General features: G+C 45.1%; 1 protein-coding gene across 2 annotated transcripts in view; it reads left to right on the top strand.

Moving 5' to 3' along the window:
* The window catches only part of Vat1l (vesicle amine transport 1 like), a 156,102-nt gene that overhangs the window by 87,824 nt on the left and 46,334 nt on the right, over nucleotides 1-21,944 (top strand). The window contains exon 8 of one of the 2 annotated variants that reach the window (XM_021256686.2): nucleotides 10,945-11,138. The exons of the other annotated variant lie outside the window; for it this stretch is intronic. Coding sequence (XP_021112345.1) covers nucleotides 10,945-10,986 — 42 coding nt within the window. The 3' untranslated portion in view covers nucleotides 10,987-11,138. Of the gene's footprint in view, nucleotides 1-10,944; nucleotides 11,139-21,944 lie in introns of those variants that run through there. 2 annotated transcript variants of the gene reach the window in all.

Raw genomic sequence — 21,944 nt, 5'->3', positions numbered from 1 at the left:
GTAAATGATTACACAAAATTGCTTTTCAGACCAGCTCTCTGACTCCATTTAAGGAATATAAAGCCCATGGGGATTAAAAGAAAATTTTCTTGGCCTCTCTGAGGCCTCAAAGTAGGAGATTTAATAATATCAGAGACAATTAAGATTTCTTTTTAGCCGTCTGTCTTTGACTTTATTATAAATTTAATACACAAAGCAGAGCAGGGAGACCAGAGCCTCAGGTTTGCTTCCAGCTGTACATTAAGCTGTGGGAGCAAAGTGAATATCATGAAAGGTTCTAGGTACTAACCCTTCACCACCCAAGCAGCTGCAGCTTTCTTGAGCATCTACTGTGTGCTAATGATATGCTGAGTTTACAGGAGTCATAGACAGCCTGCTTCCTGCCCTTGAGTTTACAAGTTCAATTTTGAGACAAAACTAAAGGCTGTAAAACAACCGGAAAATAGTTTAGCAATCAGCCATGGGGTGTTGGTTTCCACTGCAGCTGGCTTGGAACGGGAGGGAGAACAAGGGGAAAAAGAATGAATGTTCAGAGATGGTTTTCAGAATAAGGTAAGGCTTGATTGGGATTGGAAGGATAGAAATTATTTGGATGATGTTGGAGTCACACACGCACACGCCAAAAAAATGATGCTACCAGGAAGGACGGTGTGAACAAATCACAGGAGTGACTTAGGGCAGGTGAGGAAGGGAGAGAGGACAGGACTAAAATAGAGGAGAGGAAATAAGTTCAGTTTAATCAACGGAGACAAATCACGACACCCTCACTGCCAGGCGTAGGACTCCGACTTGACGTTCTGGGAGAGAGGACTGGTGTCAAGGCCCTACTTTATCCTCTCAGTTCCCTAAGGCCCATCCTGTTCCCAAGGATGCTCACTGTAAGATATGCACCCAGATGGAATCACCGTGGCCTCTGATTGCGGTTTCCTGCACTTCTCTGCCACTGAATGGGAAACTCCAGGCTGCTTCAGGAGCTCAATAGTTTTTAAAATCCTCTCAGAGACATCATCTGTAGCATTTTAGAATATTATTTACATAAAAGTCTATGACTCCACTCTCCAGTTTGGTGCTACTGATCACATGGGAGTATTTAAATGAATTACAGTTAGGTCAAAGCCACATTTCAAGCACTCAGAAGCCCACCCACATGTGGGTAGTGGCTACTGTAGGGGACAGAACAGCTGTAGAAGAATGTTTTTATTGCTGCAGAAAGTTCTGCAGCTGGTCTATGAGATGATATCATCCTGAAGCTGTCTGTCTTCGGTAGCATTCTGGCTCTTAGTAAATTATGCTAATTATGCCCTTTCTTGTGCATTTCTCTTTGTACTGGCTGTAGGGATGGTCACGGCCCAATGCAGTTACTTATTTGATTTCAGTATCCTTAATTTCTCATGTGTTGCCTGCTTTTTAACCTCCACGCTAACAGTTGTGCCTTAATTATATTCGTGTCCTTCATTCTAGGCCACCACAGATCCTAGACCAAGATAGACTTGTCTAAAAGAATGAATGAAGGGGAAACCATGATGCTAAGCTTAGTAGATCCTCTTCTCTGTCGCAGGACAAGAGGATGATTTGATAAAGGAAGATCAGCGTGCTACTCCAGCGACAAGGAAAGTGGAATGACCAGGAGGCGAGGCGGTGGGGCAGAGGAGGGTGACAGTCAGGTTTAAAGCAGCAGCAGCCTTTGACTCCACAACCACGTGGGGCAGACACAAGAGGGCAAGGCCAAGCACCTGAATAGGCCCTCTGACCCACACTGAGAGGCAGACACTCAAAGAGGAACCCGATAAACGGGAAGCCCTATAAACGGGAGCCCGGTTTACAGTCATAACTTGGTCCTCCACTGCGTTGGAACCTGTCACATTTGGTACTCAACCCATTTTGATGCAAAGTTTTGTCCCCAGACTTTGTTTGGTACTTGACCCTCAGGCTAGAACTTGCTGGTGTCCATTGCTTGGAGACTTGCTACTTGTTCTAGCAAAATAATTTGGTACACGTCATGCCTCTTGCAACCAATTAACAGTGAGTACCAAGGTACCACTGTAATTATGACAGATGGGGACAAGATTCTTTAAAGATTCAGAGGCTCCTTGCCAGGCACAGTTCGGGTGGGGAGAGGATTTTTCAAGCACCACGCAAAAAGCTAGGTGGTGGTGGGCATTGCACGCTGGGTACAGTGGCTTGGAGCGGGGACTAGGGACATCTTGTCTGACCAGGAGGCTGAGGCAGTTTGTGAGGTATGAATAGGAAGGCCAGCTAATCTGGATGCAGGGGAGTGGAACTAAAAAAGCAAACTTGAGGCACTGGAAAGAAAGGACCAAGGAGAATCAAGAGGTAGAGACGACCAAGGGTCTTTTAGCTTGGGACCAGGGGTGAGGATTTGAGTTGGCAGTGACAAAAGCTGCCATGAAAAGCTCAGTGAGCTTACACGTGAGCTTGGTCTGAGTGATCCTGCAGCAGCGCGTGGGGACACCTACAGGTGGCCCACAGCCACGGCCACATGGAGGCAAAGAAGAGGGCTGGGTCTCCACCACACTTGACATTTCTAGAGGATTCACTTCTTGCCAAGTGTTGTTCTCAGTGCCTCATGGATTAACTCACTTAAACTTTCCACTAACCGAGACACCAGCTAGCATCATCCCCATCTGACAGATCAGAAAAATGAGACTTTGGAGAAGTTTAATTGCCAAAACCCCCCGCTTATAATTGAGTATGGTGAACATTTGAACCCTGAAGGGAGGTCAGTGCACACAAGTTGTTGAAAAAAATGTCAACGGATAAACTCACTGAGCAAAAGAATGAGCAAAATAATTATACAATTAGTAAACAGCATAGTAGGTTTCTATGTACCAAGCACTTTGCCAAGCCCTCAACATTAATTAAATCATTTAATCTGCACAATTACCCCAAGTGGTGGCTGCTCTTACCATCACTGCCATACAAATGAAGAGGTGGAGGTAGCCAGAAATGGATAAAGTTCTCAGATCATACAGCTAGGATGTGGCAGAGCTGGCATGGAGATCTAGACAGTGTGGCTCCCAAGCACATGCCAGGGACTTCGGCTTCGCCACTGCTGAGGGAAAGCTGAGACTCTAGCATCCCCACTGTTCACACAGCAGGCAGAAAACAAGGTGTCCACAGACAGTGGTGCGCAAGGGACTGCAGTCATCTGATAGGTCAGCAGCGTCCCCTGCCGCCAACAGTCAGGATGCCCCTAGAGAAGCCTTGGGATTGGACCCCAGGGTTGATTCTTCAGAGAGCTGTTTCCATAGAATGATGAGGACAGGGTGGAAATGCAGAGCATCAGGAAGGGAATGTGGGTGGGACGGAATGACAGCCAGCATGAGCTGCCCGCTTGGTGGCACACAGTACAGGTGCCTGGGAAACAGCCAGGAAGCACAGAGCCCAGGGCAGAGCTGTTGAGAAAGTGGATCAGTGTTTGCAGAGGGGCAGGGAGCGAGGCACAAGATTTCTTCTTGGAGGAATAAAATTATCTAAAATTAATGGTGGTGATGGTTGCCCAACTCTGAGTGTACTAGAAACCATTGATTTGTCCACTTTAAGTGGGTGAATGGTGTGGAGTGTGAATAATATTTCAATCCAAAATACAGATACTGTATAGATCCTGATGCACACACACAGACACGCACATGTGTATGCACACATGCATTACACGTGGAGAAAGAGAGACTGAAGGGCTGGTTACAGCTGGAATAAGGAGTTCTGGAAGACAGGAAGTGGGACCACCTGGAGGTCCGGGTCCTGACCCCCATCCTTACTGAGGTCCGGGCCACGTGGCCTTGAAGGATCCCTGCATGGTCCATTCTCCAGTTTTCAGGTGAGGAAATAGAAGCCCCAGAAGCAGCACTGTGTCTGCTCTGTCTCCTTCCCCTTCATCTTCTCTTTCCTGCATACCCTCCTTTTTCTCAGCTAGAGTCCTAAATTTTTCAGTTCAACACGTCCTCCCCACCCACACATCCCAATTTTTCACGCGCATCTTCCCAGGCTGCCCCAGACCACTCAAAGGCATCAGCAGCATCATGAACCCAAGCTGTGCCTTGCACCGGCCTGAGCCCTGCTCTGAGTGATGCAGCAGACCAAAGGGGCAGCTCCGGCTCAGCTCATTCATCTGTGGTCGGCTGAGTCCTGCCTCCCCAAAGATGTCTGCATTCTAAGTCCCTGAGTCTTGGAATATGTTACTTTATATGGCCAAAGGGGTGTTGCAGTTTTCACCAGTGATTTTGAGATGAGAGAACTGACCTGGATTATCCAGATGGACCCAATGTAAGCACAAAGGGCCTTGGAAAAGGGAGGCGGGGATGGGGTGGGTGTCGAAGTTAGAGAATGCGATGTGCTGCAGGGCCAGGAGCCAGGAATGAGAGGGACCTGCAGAAGCCAGAAAAGGCAAGAAAGTGCAGCCACCAGAATAAGCCCTTCCCATACCTTGATTTTAGCCCACTTTTGGCTTCTGGCCTGCAGAACTGTAAGAGAATAAATTTGTGTTGTTTTAGGCCATTAAATTCATAGTACTTTGTTACAGCAGCAACTGCCACCTAATACATCATTCATTCAGCAAGTATTTCCAAAGGGCCTGTCTACCACTTCCCAGACACCAACTGGGCTTTACAAATGCAGTGGCAAGGGAGAGAGTCTGGGATCTGTGCTGAGTGGGCCGCCAAGGCGGCTGAATGGAAGTGTCAGACAATTACATGGCAGGAAGCGAAATGAAGCGAGAGAGTTGGACAGGGTTGAGACCTTAGCCTGCGTCACAGCCTGAGCAAAGGCCCTATGGAGACGAGGTGGAGACCCAGAGAGAAACAGAGGCAGAGCGGGAAAGGCTCGTGGGGCGCAAGGCAGATTGATGGGAGGCTTGAGAGGAGAGCGGGAAGGCAGGAGAGTAGAATGCCCACAGTTGTCCCATAGACCCATGACTCCAGCCTCCTTACACAGCTGTGTCTCTGTGCCTCTGCCATTGCTCGTGCTGTTTCCTCTGCCCACTATGCCCTTTCGCTGACCCTGTCCCCCAGCAAATGTCCTGGTCACCTTTCAAGACTCAGGCATGATGATATTGGCTGCTCTGTATAAACACCTTCCCTCTGGCCAAAGCCACTCCTGAGTGAGGGAGTGGTGCTGTCAGTTCCCATGGACTTGCCTACCTCGCTGACAGCCTCGTGGACAATTACCTGGGGAAAATGGAGGAAAAAAAATGGTGCTTCTCTGCAGTTCTTAATTGGGGAAATTCAATGACCTAATGTGCAAAAGGACTCAGCCTATTGCTTGAGAGATAGTAAATGCTCAGTGTTAGCTATTATTATTAGTGCATTGCAAATGTGCCCCCTCCCTCCCAAGCCCAAGTTGAGATCTTTGAGGTCGAGTCTCTTTGCCAAGGTGCCCAGCTAGGAGAGACCACAGTACATTGCAGGATTAGGTTTATTTGCAGCTCGGAGCTCCTTATTAGGAAGCTGGGAGCTGAGCTCTGAATGCATTCCTATTATGAAGAAAATAATTGTTCTTGCCTTCATGCCTGTCACTTGGCTGAAAATACATCACAGAACTGAATTTCCTTGTGAGCCAGGGACAGCATCCATGCTCGCTTCTCTTGGCTGTGTTTTTAAAGATCCAACCAGCATTGTGCTGCTTCCAAAGCCTAGAAATGTTCTGTTTGCCTTTGAAGTTGAGAAATCACTTTATATATCTTATTTACCAGAAGACTACAGGGGACATTTTACAGTGTTTTCCGGGATATATGCCCTGGCATGTTCATCACAGATTCTGACCAATGCACCAAAGTAAGTAAAAGGGACAGCTATGCTGGAGATGAAGATACATTTGAATACAAGGATGCACATCCAAATCAGAGAATCCAGGGTTGAAGGTCCCGTCCTGGCAGGTAGACATGCTGTGGTACCTTCCCTTCCACCTTCTGGAGTCCATCCTCTCTGAATCCATTTAGTCCATTGAGAATGGGGATGCTACAATGTTCCCTGCTCCTGCTTAGGATATTTGTGCAACCCACTGAGTCCATGTGTGGTGAACTTAGGAACCACAAAGCACTCTGTCAACCCATGGCATATTCTCATCTGCAGACATACCTCTAATCAGATGGGGCAAGTACGTGAACCCACAGGTTGACTTTCTTAACCTCTGCTTCCTGGCTAGTTGACCTATTACCCTTCATTTTTTTGTCCTTCATTTTGCTACAAAGTGGGAGCAAGTGGCCCTGTTTTCCAGAGCAGTTGTGTGTTAGTTTGCTAGGGCTGCTGTCTTAGTTACTTTTCTCATTGCTGAGACAAAACATCCAAAACCCACAAGTTAAGAGGGGAAAGGTTTATTTGGCTCACAGTTCACAGAGGTTTTGGTCCAGAGTTGGCTGGCTGCCAGTCAGGGTGGCATGACAGCAGGGAGTAGCAGGGGAGAAGGAGTGCATGGTAGGCAGAAGGCAACAAAGCAAGCAAGGGAAACGACAAGGCTCTTTCTGTACCTCATATTGTACCCAGGCTACCAGGATTAGGATGGTGCCAAACTAATCAATGGACTGATCACCCACCTTAATCCTAGCACCCTTAATCCTAGCATTGTTCCATAAATCAATCACACACTCTAGATTCAGCCACCTCTGCAAAAGCCTACCTATGACGGCGGCATGAGGCTGTAGGGGGACATCTAGACACAAGCCATAAGAGCTCCCATGACAGAGCCCCACCAGCTGGGTGGCTTAAACAACTGAAATGTACACTATAGTTTCCCAGTTCTGGAGACCAGAAGTGTGAAGATCAAGGTGTCTTTAGGGTTAGTTTGTTCTGAGGGCTATGAGGGTGAATCTCTCTGTGCCTCTCTTAGCTTCTGCTGGTTCTGGCAATCTTTGCTGTTCATTGGCTGGTAGACACATCACCCCAGTTTTTCCTTCACTTTGCATGCTGTTTTTGCTGTGTGCATCTGTTTCCCCAGTTCTCCTTTTTATAGGGACACTGATCGTACTGGCTTAAGTCCCACCCTGCTCCAGTATGACTTCATCTCAACCAACTATATCTGCAAAGATCATATTTCCAAGTAAGGTCAGAGTCTGAAGTTCTGGAGGTGAGGACTGTAACATACAAATTCGAGGAAGAGGGGAGGGAAACAATTCACCTTGTAACCATTTGGGAGCCAGATACGATGGAAAAGTGGAAATGTTCAGGGCTGAGAGACAAAATTCAGTGTAAAGGTTACAAGGGAAGAAGCCAGAAGAGGTTGCAGTGTTCCACCCTCTGGGACAACTGAGTGTCCTTGGGAAAGTGACTCCCATTCTTATCTGGGGGATGAGGACCAGGCTGGGCCCCCTCCACGGGGAAGCTGGGAAACACTGAGAGGAGATGCTGTCTCCCCAGAAGGGAAGGGACAGGACCCCCCACCTCTCTGTCATCCTGTGGTTAGACTTCCGGGCTGGCTCCATCTGGCTTGCCTCCACGGCTTCGTGCCCAGGCTGACTGGTGCTCTTCGCTTATGCTCTGCTTTCAGTCCCTGCCAAAGGCATTTGTGGAGCCTCTTTGGGGAACAGACGCTCTTCGCAGCACAAATGATAAACACATGCTGGTGTTTGCATTCCTCCATCCTCCAGCCATCCCATCTCTGATTGCTAAAGTGTTAGCTTGTTTGGGGGAAGCCTGCCAGGAAAGTGCCACGCTCCTGTTAGTCATTTAATAAATGCTGAGTGAGCAGCTGCCAGCAGGACCCTGGACAGATGACGATGTACCAGGAGTGGCTGGAGTTTGATGATAGCCCTGAGCCAGGCATGGTGCCCTGCCAAGCATTGTATGTGTGTCAGTTCACCTAGACGTGTGAGATGAAGAAACCGAGGCTCAGAGAGAGCACTAAGTGACCCGGGCAAGGTCTCACAGCCAAGAAGTGGTGGAGCCAAAACATGACAGCTTACCAAGGCCTGAGCGTCCTCCAGGAGCGGGAATGACTGTCCCACTTTTCTGATTGGAGACATCCTGGTTCGGGTGGGAAAAGACTGGTTTTCACAACCCTGGCTCATCGGTGCCTACTTTCTTTGATTACAGACAGGTGACTTTGCATGTCAAGCCTCAGCTTCCGGCATCTGTAAAATGGGACTAACCCTTGATCATCTTGCCCGTTCCAAAGTCTGTTGCAAGCAAAGTACAAGCTGCCAGCTGCAGGCCGGATATAAATGCCAGGGAGCGGGTGCTTGGTCCAACTTTAGTCTATTCCTTCCTTCCCATTTCTCTTCCAAACCATATGTCATTTTCACAGCTTCCCAGCACATTCGACTGTGTTAGCATTCAGGGGATTTGCACAACAAACACAGCTCGGAGGGGTAGGGCCTAAGTGGTGGGGATTAAGCCTTGAGCCCCTGATCAGCTGCTAACACGGTACTCACCTCACCCCGAGCACGGAGCAGTTATGTCCACGTTCCAGATAAGAGGATCGAGAGGAGGACAGCTGTTGGCCACTCCCGGACACATGACTGTAAGTGGTGGCACAAACCCTGCACTCCACGGTGAGGATTTGAGCCTCGCCAGCTCCCTCTTGGCTGCACCCCAAGAGACCCACAGATTACAGCTAGTTAAGTTCGAGTTTCACTGCACTGACTGCTTGGCAGGCCGACGTCTCCAAGCGAGCCCTTCCCTTCCAAGCTACTGTATGCGAGGCTGTGCGGACAGGGCCCAGAGACAGTTCAAAGAAGCCACAGCCTCACTCCCCAGCTTCTCTTTGCTCAGCACATTACCTGCCTTGGTACACAGATCAAGGCCCACAGTAAGCTCACAGATCAAGGCCAAACAGGTGTTCCCACGGTGCCAATACACGCTTTACAGAGAGACAGAAAGGGGATTGCACAAAGCAGCAAAACCAGGAATCTAAGCCAGGATTCTCTGTTCCGGAGATTGTGTTTGTAGGTGCGTGTGTTTGTGTAAACGCTGTTGTCCATATGTGCCTATTTGCCTTTTTCCCCGTCATATTTTTATGTTAGTAGAATAAATCATATGTAAATATTATAAAACCACAGAAACTTAGGAAATAGAAAAATGACAAAAGGATTGCCCATCATTGTGCTACATAAAACTACTGCTGTTGTTTTAATTTATCTCCTTCTGGGCTTTCATCCTGTGCTTTATTCCTATAGTTTTTGCTGTAATTGTGAGTGTCCCACAAAGAGTCTGTTATGATGCTTTAGGAGGGACTTGGATGCACAGTCAAGGAGATAATTGCTTTGGACCAGCATTGTCAATAGAGCAAGGGGGAGGAACTACATGAAGTGATCAAAATATACAGTGAATGTTTAAAGACACATTGCCATTAGTCCTCCTTAGAATACTCCCCCTTGCTTCCAACACATTTATCCCATTGCTCCTGCCACTTTCTAAAGCAGTTCTGGAAGTCGTCCTTCCTGAGTGTCTTTATGAGGTATGATAAAAAATACAGTGAATGCTGTTGTCGAGTGCCATCCAATGGAAAGGCGAGCTCATACAAATATTACGGTGTGTCCTCATCCACCTCGTTCACCAGACCTGGCACTATGCAGTTTCTGACTCTTCCTCAAAGGTAAAATGACCATGAAAGGGAAGAAACATTTTGAATTGATTCAGGACATCAAAATAGCCACAACAATGCAAATAAAGATACTCAGGAAAAAGGACTTCCAGAACTGCTTCAGAAAGTGGCAAGAACAATGGGATATGTGTGTTCAAAGCCAGGGAGAGTACTTTGTAGGAGCTAATAGAAATGTGTCTTTTACTGTAATAAATTTTGCAAATTTGAACATATTTCTTTTTAATCACACTATGTAGATTTATTTCTTAGCTCATGGCTATGGATGCAACAAATTCAAGGGAAGAAGTGAGGATTTGGGTGAGAGAGCATAAAGCAAGGTGACAGCCAGAGGGCTTGGGTGGGGTTGATAGGATACTGAGATACAGAAACAAGGTGGTGAGTGTTAGATGTGTGTCTTGCAGCTTACCTTTTATAGGTATTTAGTGTTTGATGCATTTTCTCCTTTAATTTCTGTATCATCACAGACTCATTTTAAAAAGTTGTTACCTGAGTTCTATCAAATGCCTGTGCCAGAATCTGCTTCACTGTTCCCTTGTGAGAGCACTGGAATATGCTGTCCTTTAGACAAGCTGTAGCAGACACCGGACCTGGTCCCTCCTCCCCAGCCCTAGTTCTCATCAACAACCAGCCCAGGCCTTTCCATTGGAAAGGCTGCATGGAAAGAACCACAGTGGCCGTTCCCACCCCTAGCCCGACACCGACCTGGCCCAGTGTCCTGCCCAGCCCAGTGGTCTGAGCAAGAACTACCTATCTATAGGATGGCTCTCCATGTGTGCCTGTCACTTCCATTTCCCAGGATAATGTTCACCTCATTTAAGGCTTGCTGGGGAAGCAGATGTCTCAACAGGAATTTTTTTGAAAAGCTATCAGCCAAAATATTTCAGTCTAAAGTCATTCACAGTTTCCCTAACTCTGACGCATGTGGCTTCACATAATATAAACACCAGTTCTTTGAGGTCTTTGGAAATGCTCTATTAAAACCTTCCAAATATCTCTGTACTGTTGTCTCTTGGTACCCAAGGGAGTTGGCTCCAGGACGCCTGCAGATAGCAAAATCACAGATGCCCAAGTCTCTTCTACAAAATGGCATAGCTAATTGCATATAACCTATGTGCACCCTGCAGTCTACTCTAGATTGTTTTCGATTACATATAATACCTAACACAGTGTAAATACTGTGCATAGTTGTTACACTGTATTGTTTAAGGAATAAGAAAACATTCTGTTTATGTCCAATAAAGGCAGTTGTTTTTCACATATGTTCGGTCCATACAGAGGGCTGTGTTTTATTACTTACTAAAATTTTCTCTGCTCAAAGATAAAAATCGTACAGAACCACAGACATCGCTGGCTGATGAATTTGTCTTATTCCTTTCTTTATGTTCTATTCAGCTAAAAAATAAAAAAAAGAAGAAGAAGCAGGACCACAGATGAAATAAGAAATGCATAATACTCCTTTTTCAGCAATTAACCTCACCTGTGCATGTCAGGAGACAAGCATGAACTGAGTTATTCATGTAATTTATCACATTTCCATAAAAACATTGTATAATTGTCTCAATAAATGCCAAGGCCCTTGATGAAATTCAACTGCTATTTTTTCATTCAATCACTAAGCTTTTCCTAAACTGATAAATGCATTAGGACAGAATTTAAAACCAAAATGAAAAACAATACTGTATTTAGTGGGAAAAGATAAAATCCTCAGCAAGCTACACAAGATAAAAATGAACTTGCCAAGAGAAGTGCTGGTAAAATAAATAAATCAGTAATAAATATGTCAAAAGAATAAAAAGATCATGCATCGTACTCTTGTGATGTAATGCTTTTAATGTGTGGTATTTCCTTTCCTAAAAATTTCTCTAAGAATGATGCATTTCTGTTCTTTATAGACATCTGATTTTAGTCTCAGACCTGCTTATTAGTAAACAAGATTTTGGTGAGAAACTTAATGCACATTAAACTCGAGTTTCTTCTTCTGTTAATTTTGGGTGAATCATAACAGCTACATGGCAGACACACAGAAAACATAATCTCTGCCTTTTAACTTCTACCTTTGATTTATTCTTTGATGCTTTTCTTCCATTTTAAGTCCAAGGCTTTAAAATCCATTTGCTTCTTAAAATAATTTTGAAAATACACTGTGCAGTAAGTAGTTACCATATAAAATACCGTCTTTCTGAGCCTGAGTTTGTGGGAGTGAAATTTAATGTGATAACTTTTTAGTACATAATAAAATTAGTAATAGCTCTCCTATTGCCCTTTTCTATGCTAAGCATTGAACTAGGCTGGAGTATTCAAAAACAGAAAAACACATACAGTCTAAATACATCACTGAGGAACTGGAGCCAGCACGTCTGGTCTTCAAGGTTGGTTCTTTAAAGGTCAGACTGGGTATTATCTACTTTAAGACACAGTCACGCAATGAATGCTACTTTATTTAAAGACTATTAGCAGATAACAGAATAACTACATTCTCCTCCCATTAAAAACATCTCCATGTGTTTAATTTTCTAACGCTCTTTTTTTATTCCTAGTGTTATTGATTTGCTCTCCTTTTTCATTAAAGGCACCCATCGTTTGTGGATGTGGTTTATCTGTTCCGAGGTTTAATTTATTTATATTCTGCCTTATGTTTAATAGCCTTTAGTTTTCAACATGATTTTTGGTTCCTTGCTTCATTTCCTTCCTGCTCTGGCTGCCTTAAGAAAATGCTATTGACTGAGTATCCTAAGCCATAAGAATGTATTTCTCTCAGCTGTGAAGGCTGAGTTCGAGATCAAAGCATGGGCTGATGTGGTCTCTGGTGAGGGCTCTCTTTCTGGCATGTAGATGGCTGCTTCTCACTGTGTCTTCACATGGTAGAGAGAAGGAGTGAGAATCTGGTGCCTCTTCTTAAAATGGCACAGATCTCACCACGGAGCCCCAGCCTTCAGATTCCTCCAACACTACATACTTCCCGATACCTCTTCTCTAAATACCATTGCTCTTAGATGGGGCTCAGGGCTCCAACATATGAATCTGGAGGGGAACTCAATCATTTAATCTATAAAACTTCTCAGATTCCCCAGGGAAAGACTATATCCATCTTTCTTTTCTTTCTAACTAATGTAAGAAGATGGAGTAAAGAAATGTGATACAAATATTATTCATGCAGTATATGAATTCCTTCCTTGATCCATTTTTTAAGGTAAGAAATTATGACTTTCAATTCACATTTGGTTGCACTATGTATTTTTAGTCATTTTAAACCAACTTGCCTTCACTGAGCAGCTGCTGTTTCCTAAGCCTGGGGTGAGGCTCTAGAGAGACAGAAAAATTAAAGCATTCTCAAAGAAAATGATGGTAAAGTAAATATAAACAGATGATTAAAGAAAGCTAGTGTTCCAAGTTAAATTAGGAGACAGGTTCTTTAGAAACACCAATGGCAAATAAGAGAATTTTAAATCTGCTTTATGTGGTGATAAAGCAGACCCCTGTAAAATTATCCCCGACCTATCAACTCAGCGGGCTTTATCTTGTTGGCAACTTGTAAGGAAAATTGCAAGGTTTTGGTGCTGCAAATGTGAAAATAATTTTCCTATGGTGAGAGAGAGAGAGACTATTAAATTTATTGGAAATGCTTCTTTGCCTCTAGAGAAGAAAAGAATCTAAGGTAACATTGAGAAAGAATAGGTAACCGCTGAGAGGAGACACCCGAAGTTATTCTTGCTGACCTTTTCTTTTTGCCAAGATTCTAACGTTATTTTTTTTGCACTTAAAATTTCGACATAGAGGTTTCTTCAGATGTTCCCTGGAGACAGCTCCTGAGAGCAAATAGAGTTGCCCTGCTCATGCCTGCCGAGCCTCTATTTTCCAGTATCCTCTGCTTTCCTGTTACTCACAGGTCCTGCCTACCACATTGGCAGCCTCCCCTGCATCATTATTCTGCTTATGACATCAGATGCCATTTTGGTTTGTTATGTTGGTTTTTTTCCTCGATACTTGGCAAGTGTTTGTGCCTGCAGTGTTGGGAAACATGACATTTGAGATTCCAAATATTGTGAATTTAGGAGATTTGGGCTTGGATATACTACAGGTTTAATAGTTTTACTTTTTCTCCCCAGCGTTGTGTGATTTTAAGTTTTGGATGGCCCTGACTCTCATCAGGAATTCACTTCCCCACCATCCACCCAGTGATCGATGTTGAATGAATGACTCTTGTGAGATGTTCTAAAGCGTTCATTTAAGTGCTTACTTCATTCACTTATCCAAAGTTTGCTGATCCCTACTCTGTGTGGGGGGTGTTGTATGTAAGGAAGTCAAAGCCCTGCTGTTCATGTGGAGAATATGGAGGAAGAGCAAGTTGTTGTATTAATCCATCAGTTAATTACAATACCATGTGATGAGCGAATTCTCATGAGAGCAAAGCATGGCCAGGTCTGGTGAAACCAGGCCAGGCTTCAAAGAGGAGCTCACACTTGCCCTGGTTCTCCCTCATGGGCCACTTCCTACTTATCACTGTGGTTAGCACAAGACAGTACTGGGATTGATGGACAGGTACCAACAGACTCTGATGGAGGATGTCTTAGCCTGGGGTCCCCTCAAAACAGAGGCTGGCATGCAGGCGGTGTGCAGGAATTTATATGAGAAATGATTCCAGAAGAAAAACATGAGCGAGAAGGAAAGAATTCAGGAAGAGAAGAAAAGCAGCTCCTGCTTTACGTGTTGCTTGGTCCCAGTCCCTGGCAGGCTTAGGGATGCCTCTCAGCCATCTTCCTGGGGAACTAAAGGAGGGGCATTTGTCATTAACTGCCACTCCCCCTTAGCCCAGGGTGGCTCCACAGGAATGAACTCCCAGGGTCTCTGGGTTGTGCATGCATGTGAGCAGGTGGCTCCACTGTCACATCAGAGATGCTTCAGGGTGAAGCAAAGGGACAGGCAGGGCCCTGGGCACTGCCAGGTCACACCTGCATGAAGTTGGGCAAAGCCTGTGTGGATCTGGTTCCAACAGCAGTTGCTGGGGTGTGAAAAGGGCTCAGAAGATTTGCAGTGGTGTCTAAGAGGTATCCAGCACAGTGGACTGAAGCTTCTTTAGTGAAACAACAAATAACCTATATGGTTATATCTTATGGGAGGCAACAGAGAAAGCTCCCAAGTGGAAGTACACGTGGTGGTGTGCTGGTAAATGTTTCAGCAGTCATCCCTGAAAAAGAAAACTTTGTATGTAGCATCTACCAGTTTCAGTGATGTAAACTCTTCCACCATGGCCTCTTCCATCATGAAAATATAGGGTTGGGAAGCTCTCAGAGCCAGTACTATAGGTGCACATTCCTGGAACTCTGGTTCTGCAGGGTTGGATGACCCTGTACTTGCAACATAAAGATATAATTGTCTTTCTCTTGTCCAGCTTTCCCAGAAAAGTGTAAGCTTCCTAAAGGCAGGGGTGGGCATCATGTTCAGTTTTAAATCCATCCATAGCACTTAATGTATGACCTGCCCAAGTGCTGAAACCTCTTAAGCATAAGTCTTCCTCTTCCTCCTCCTCCTCCCTTCTTCCTCAGAGTTACAGTGAATGCTGCCAAGTGCCATGTTTGCCCCTGAGCTGGGCAGTTCAGGTCTATAAAAAGCAAAAGCCCATGGCTGTGTTTTTCAGCCCCGATGATTTTAGTGCCTGCTTAGGGAAAGTGGTAATAAAAGCATAGAGTAGCGAGGAAAGATTAGAACACCAGGTTCTGACAACAATAGAAAAGCCATCATAAGGCTGTCCGTGATTAATTGCCAAGTGAAAAGCCCAGAGAATAGGAGCTGCCAGCATTCAGGGAAAAAACCAAGAATAACACCTGCCAAACCTGCACAAGGGTAGGCGGTCATTGTCTGACAGCAGGCATCTTTCAATGGCTTCAAACCAGAGAAGGAGCATGGAACTGACAAAGCACAGAGGGATGTGAACAAAGGATGATGATAATAATAATATAACAACAGCATCATCAACACATACGAACGCAGACATATGCAGGACACTGTTCCAAGCACTTTATTATGGATCATATTTCATTTAAGAACTTCCATAGGAAGTAGATGGTAGCATTTTCCCCATTGCCAAAAGAAAAAAATAGTAGCATAATTTAAGCGAAGTCACCTAGTGAGATGTGAACAAAAACAAAATTATATATTGGACTTTTTAAAATTTGGTAGTGGCAGTTCTTTCTTAATAAGTTGTATACTTCTTCTAGCCCTTCACTTCTCATCCTGGCTTTTCTGCAGTAAGGATGGTAAAGAATGAGCGACTGGCATACTATCTTGATTCCTGCATCCCCACCCCCACAACCTAGCTGACTGTGGGAGGTAAGGAGGTAAAGGATCAGAGAGCTTCAGCAGCTTGCCCAACCGTGCACCTCTGCTTGGTGGAGGAGCTGGGCTCAGAATATTTCCATGCCTGCATTTGTCTCCGCCCTTCAGCCCAGCCCTCCCTTCCTAACCTTCTCTGGAGAGCAGCCCCTAAGGGACTCCTGCAGCCTGGACTGGGTTATTCCCCGACACGTCTGGAAGGAGGCATGGCCAATGATCAGCATTGATCACCACAAAGGGTACAGGCCAGGACTCACTCAAGATCCTGGACATCAGATCCGAAGGGTGAGTTTGAGACCCTCAGGAAATGAGTACATGAAGAGTGTGTAGAGAGTAGGTAGATGAGACAAAACCCCCAGGAATGAGGCTATGAACCTCTGGAGGGTCCTAAGGGCTCCCTCTCTGTTAAGAGCTGCTACTCAGCCACAATGTTACTGAGAAAATATCCAAGGGGTGCCGTAGTTTCTTAAGCTCTTTGCTCATCTGCCCTTTTGAAAAGCAAAGCTGCTCACACAGTAAATATTCAGAAGGCTCCTACCACAGCCCAAACCATGGCAGACACTATAAATTACAATACCAGTGTTGGGGTGTCCTGGAACCAGACACACCAGCTCACAAGACCTGATTATCAAATACATGGGAATTTTTGTGAGCCACTCATTTTACAAGGCTACTGTATTAAATATAAAATTATGTCAACTTATAATTTAAATATTTGTTGAAATTAAAGTTAATTGAAATGTAAAAGTCATCACTTCTCGACTGTTTCACTACATCTAACTACGTATGCTATTTGCATCTATTCAGACAGTAAAAGTGTGGTATAAGGGTGAGCTACTGTGCACCACGTCACAATTACACAAGGGAGATCGCTTCAGCAGCTTGAAAGTAGACCGTGGTAAGAGTACTTACACCCGTGAAACTGGAAAATACTGCAAGCATGGCTTGATGTGTCATTCTGTTGGTATTGTCTAACAGACTTAAGTAACGGAGAAAATCTCAATAGTGCAAATTAAATTTTAAAACTTGCCCTGTTGAGGGCTGTAGCTGAAAGAGGTTATACTTTACCGAATAGAGTTTGAGGCTGAGAAGTAGTTTCACCATGGATCAGATATCAGTCTCAGAGCGGATTCAATACCACCAGATTTCTTGGGTAAGGAGTAATTAGATTAGTCAAATGGTGATTGAGTTATATCCACAGGTTGGCAATAGATCAGAGAGATTCCTGCTGACAGAAATCAACAAAAACCTTCTCTGAGAACAAATCAAGTGTTCGGGCTTAACGATAAGAGTGTTTTATATTTTATTAGCATTCATGAATTGCCTATCATGCATTCTCCGTGTCAGTGAAGTGAATCGTAAACGTACATAGGTTCATATGTGGAGCCTATCCTTCAGACTCAGCTGTTACATATTTAGGAGCGCGACCCTGGCTGTGACCATGATCCCCATAGGAAGACATTTAAAGTTCATTTGGGAGGAAAACAGATGGCATGGATGAAAGAATTAGGGCCCATATAGGACACGGCTTAATGTGGGGAAATGTCACAAAATCCCCGCTGAAAGACCCACAGGAAGTTACCAGGGAAGGGCTCGTGCAAGAGGTCAGTTTTAAAAAAACCCTGCAGGAAGCATGGAATGTGACCAACATAAACTTGGGTACAAAAAGCATCAGCAAAGGTTCAGAGAGGCCCGTTACTATGGAAATTAGGAGACTGAGCCCGAGAGAAAGCATAGAAGAGGGCAGAGCTAATGACGAGGCTGGGAATAAGCAGTGGAACCAGAAAGAGTCTCATTAATCAGGAGACTGATGCCCTGGTCCTTCCACGCTGCTGAACAGGCCGCATCAGCAAGAGAAGCCTCAGACAGAGAAATGGGCTAGCTGCAGCTGGGGAAGGAAAGCAGCAGGGGTCAGAACCTGGCGGCAGTACCATCTGCCCTACCTATAAGTTGGTCCGGATTTGGGGTGCCCCAGAACAGGGGTTCATTTTATGTTCTTGCTCACAAGTGTCCTTGGAAATGCTGCCTCTCTGAAATTCCCCCTATGACAGCATCTCCAGCAGGAAGTCTAAGGGGTCAGGTTCAGAGTTCAAGTCCTGCTTGTGTCACTTAGTGGCTGCAGGACTGTGAAGCTCCGAAGCCTCTTGCCTTCTCGTCTAAATCAGAATATTACTGCTCACCTCGGAGGGTTGTTCTGAGCGTGCAGAGTATATGAGAAAGTGTTTTGCAAATGAGTATTTTGCTATTTTTATACCACGTCCAAATGTCAACAAAGAAAGAGTATTGTTTTCAAAAGAATCAACAGTGAAGTTGGTTTATTTGGTTTTAACATCTACACCAAAAGGGATCCTTCTTCTGCCGTATTGAATTTTGCTTTTTTTTTTTTTTTTAAAGGCAGGCACATCTTCAAAGCAACCTTTGCCATTTTGCCACTTTGTTGTTCGCACCCTGGGCACAGAGCGTCCTCTGATGAGTGGCAATCACTCTCATGGCAATGTTAGTCATTTTCACAGGGGCAGCCAAGCCGCATGGAGTCCTACCAGATACCAGATCTTTGTTTTTCAGTGAATCAAAGTTCATTACTCAGCCACTAGCTCTTGAAGGATTTAGATAAGAGATACTGTGAAGTAATTTTTCCCCTTGGCCTAATGGAGCCTCTGAAATATAACTAAGACTCTCCAGTCTCCACGGAAGCCCCACTCCACTCATTAAGGACCGATTTGGAAGGATGAGAAGGCAAAGGGGAAGGGATTAGAGGAAATTTAAACTCATTTTCATAGTTAGGAATAAGATGAGGGACAGGAGGTGAGTCAGAGGGGAGAAAAAGTGGAAGATGAGAAAAAGATGAAAAGGAAAAGCTAAGCTATCTTGAACTCTTAAAATGTAGCATTTATATGGAAAGGCATAACCATGCTTTATCACTTCAATGATATTATCTTTTATTAAAGTATTGCCTTTAATCTCATCACCTCTCATATTGCAAAATAAAATATTGCTAAAGGGACTCAGATCCCACTGCAGATTTAACAGAGATAATTAAATTCATCCTAATTCACTCCCAAAGAGCCCTGTTCAACTCTAAATCATCACAATTGCAAAGGCGCTTTTCAATTCAGCTCAGAGAAATAACCAAATTTTGTTATGTTTTGATTTGTTTGTAGCCTCCCTTAGTGGGCAGTTCACATGGCTACAGATAAGAGAACCTAGGCTCGAAAAGATTGGTATAGAGTGGAGCAGAGATTTGTCTCATCAAATCATCCCACCAGGATGCTGAGCCCACCTTGCCTTTCTGCTTGCAATGAATATCTCAGAAAGGAGAAGAGATTATTAGCAAAGTAGCAAGGAGTAATGAAGCAGCTATATGGTTTGTTCTGCTTTTAAAGGGAAGATATATGGGTTGAAAGAGCTCAGAATCCCCAGATGCCTTCAGTCTTGATGTTTGGGGAAGCCCCAGGCCTAGAAATCAGTCGCAGCCAGATGCTAAAGTTTGGTATCTAAGATTTTCCGGTCTGGGCTGCCCCTTTCCACCCCTCAGGACACCATCAATTATTTGGCACCCAACTGGGCAGAGAGAGAGGGAAAGATAGAGCAGAAACATAATCCTGAGTCTTCTCTATCAAAAGACACACTTTGAAGAATTTCACGTCCGGTCTGTGTGTGAATGGAAAGCTATAGGGATACCAAGCAAAGACATTAAGAAATTTGCTAATTGGCTCAAGAAACGAGAAGGTTCCCCCACTGACCTCACACCAGCTGGCCCAGCAGGCTCATTATTCTGTGGCATCTCAGAAGCCGGGACAGGTTCTGCAGGGAGCCCAGTAAGCTATGTACTGATTCACCCATTGAAAAATGTTTTCTCATTACACCCTAATTAATGGTACTGCCAACCATATAGGAAACCAAGGCTGAAATCGCTGAAGACACACATCCATTCATTCTTCTCTCCAAGCGTCTGGAGAGCTGAGTCCTCTCTATTCATCCCACGGCCCTGCTGGATTTCTACCCCCACCTTCCTTCTGTTAGATTCCTCTCCTGGCTTTCCCTCTCGCCGCCTTCTGTCCTCGCCCTTGACCGCTGCTCTCCTGGTCTCACTGTGACCAACACTAGAATGTCAGGTCTTAGCACCTGCTGGGAACATGGGCCCCACCATGGTGCCCTTGATTGCCCTGTGCCATTGGGAGGATGGAAAACCTCTTCTGAAGTTTCTCAAAATCCAGCTCCATTCCAGGAAGCATAGGCTTAAAGTGGGGAGGCAACACCTGTAAAGTGGGGAGCTGCACGCCTGTAATCTCAGCACTTGCAAGGCTGAGGCAGGAGGAGTGCCATGAGTTCAAGGCCAGCCTGGGCTACATAGTGAGTTTAAGGTCAGCCTGAACTGCATAGTGAGACCCTGCCTCAAAAATAAAAAAATGAAATGGGGAGGAAGCTAGGCCTGGTGGGTGCATGCCTCTAATCCCAGCTACTTAGGAGGCTGAGGCAGGAACATCACAAGTACAAAGCCAGCCTGAGCAACTTAGGGAAATACTGTCTCAAAGTAAAATATATAAAGTGCTTGTGGTGTAGCTCAGTGGTAGAGCACTCCTGGGTTAGATCCCCAGTATTGCAAAAAAAAAACAACCAAGCAACAAAGTGAAAGTTGGGCCAGGGATATAGCTCAGCGGCACAGCGCCTGCCTCAAAAGTGCAAGGTCCTGAGTTCAATCCCCGGTACCAAAGAAAAAAGTGGGGGTTGGGGAGGCGATGTATCCACCCTCCCAAGCTTACATATTCTTCTTTTGCTTATCTTCTTCCTTCCAACCTTGAGCTCCTGAACTACAGGAAGCTTCACTTAGTTAGCTCAGAGTACAGGATCTGTGGCCCAAGACCAGCTCCCAGTTATTTGTCCAGTGGAGTAAGTTCTTTCCTGTGTGAGCGTCACATGTTTATTAGTTAAGATTAAGTTGCTCCGGAGGCAGGAACCATTGATCATTCTGTCCTCTCTGGCTTCTTGTTTATTCAAGAGAGCTGTGGCTGGATGAGCAGTGCGTAGGCATCTATCTTCCCTTTCATAGTGAGGCCGAGCAATGGAGAAGGGGAAGGACATTGAAAGCAGCTAATTATTAACACAAGATGAAAAATCCCTTTGGAGTTTGAGGTGTGTGTGTGTGCGCATGTGCTTTGCAGTGCTTTGCTGCCACCTGAGTATCCAGGGGGAAACAGCCCCGTGTGCTTCCTGATTCTCAGACCAATGGTGTTGTACCTGCACTGGGCGATGTTTGGATTGGAAAGGATGCTGGGCTGATTGATTGAAACAAAACATTCTGCAATTAACAGAATTAGAGGCTGGAGCTGGAATGTGAAGTCCTCCACAAGAGCATTGCCAGGCAGCCCAGGGAAGAGTAATTAGAGGTGGGGCTATGCGGGACTGAAGAACACCCCCTTCCACAGCATCACGGAACTGGGATAGGGTACATGGGATACAGGCATATGCAAGTGCTTTGGGGCCTGCCTTCCCACACCCCAGCTTTTCCAGTGGTAGCACTCAAGTAGCATGAGATGAAATGAGTCTATACATAAAACAGAGGAAAAGTGACCATGACAGAAAAAGAAATGATCAAATACTCTGTGCTATCTAAATGTCCTTGTTCCCTGGGTTTGCAGAGCAAGCGTTTGAAAAAAGTGAGAATTCAGAAAGCAAGAGATGCTATGAAGATAGGTCCTATGTATCTTGCTTAACTAAAAAGTTAGCCTCATCCAGGCACAGCCAAAATTCTAAGCAAGTTCAAAGAAATTGCTGTTGGGATGCATAGAGCTGCCAAAACATACCTTCAGTAAACATACCTCTTTCAGGTCCTTGGCACTTCTGCATTTCACACAGTTCTAGCCATTGCAGGTCTCGAGTGCTTCTAATTTGATCTGGTCTGACACATGAAGGCTCAAAAGGGTGGCAGCAAGTGACAGAGGCAGGTCCCTTACAACTATTAGAAGTGACAGCCCACAGCCCAGTAAAGGCAGGAGAAGCAGCAGAATAGAACTTCAAAGTGCCATCTCAGGGACTCATAAAGCAACAGCCATCATTTGTAG

Source organism: Heterocephalus glaber, unplaced genomic scaffold (assembly GCF_053883595.1).
Source record: "Heterocephalus glaber isolate CG9 unplaced genomic scaffold, H.glaber_assembly_v1.0 deba00000071, whole genome shotgun sequence".
Taxonomy (NCBI): domain Eukaryota; kingdom Metazoa; phylum Chordata; class Mammalia; order Rodentia; family Bathyergidae; genus Heterocephalus; species Heterocephalus glaber.
This window is presented reverse-complemented; position numbering and strand designations above follow the sequence as displayed.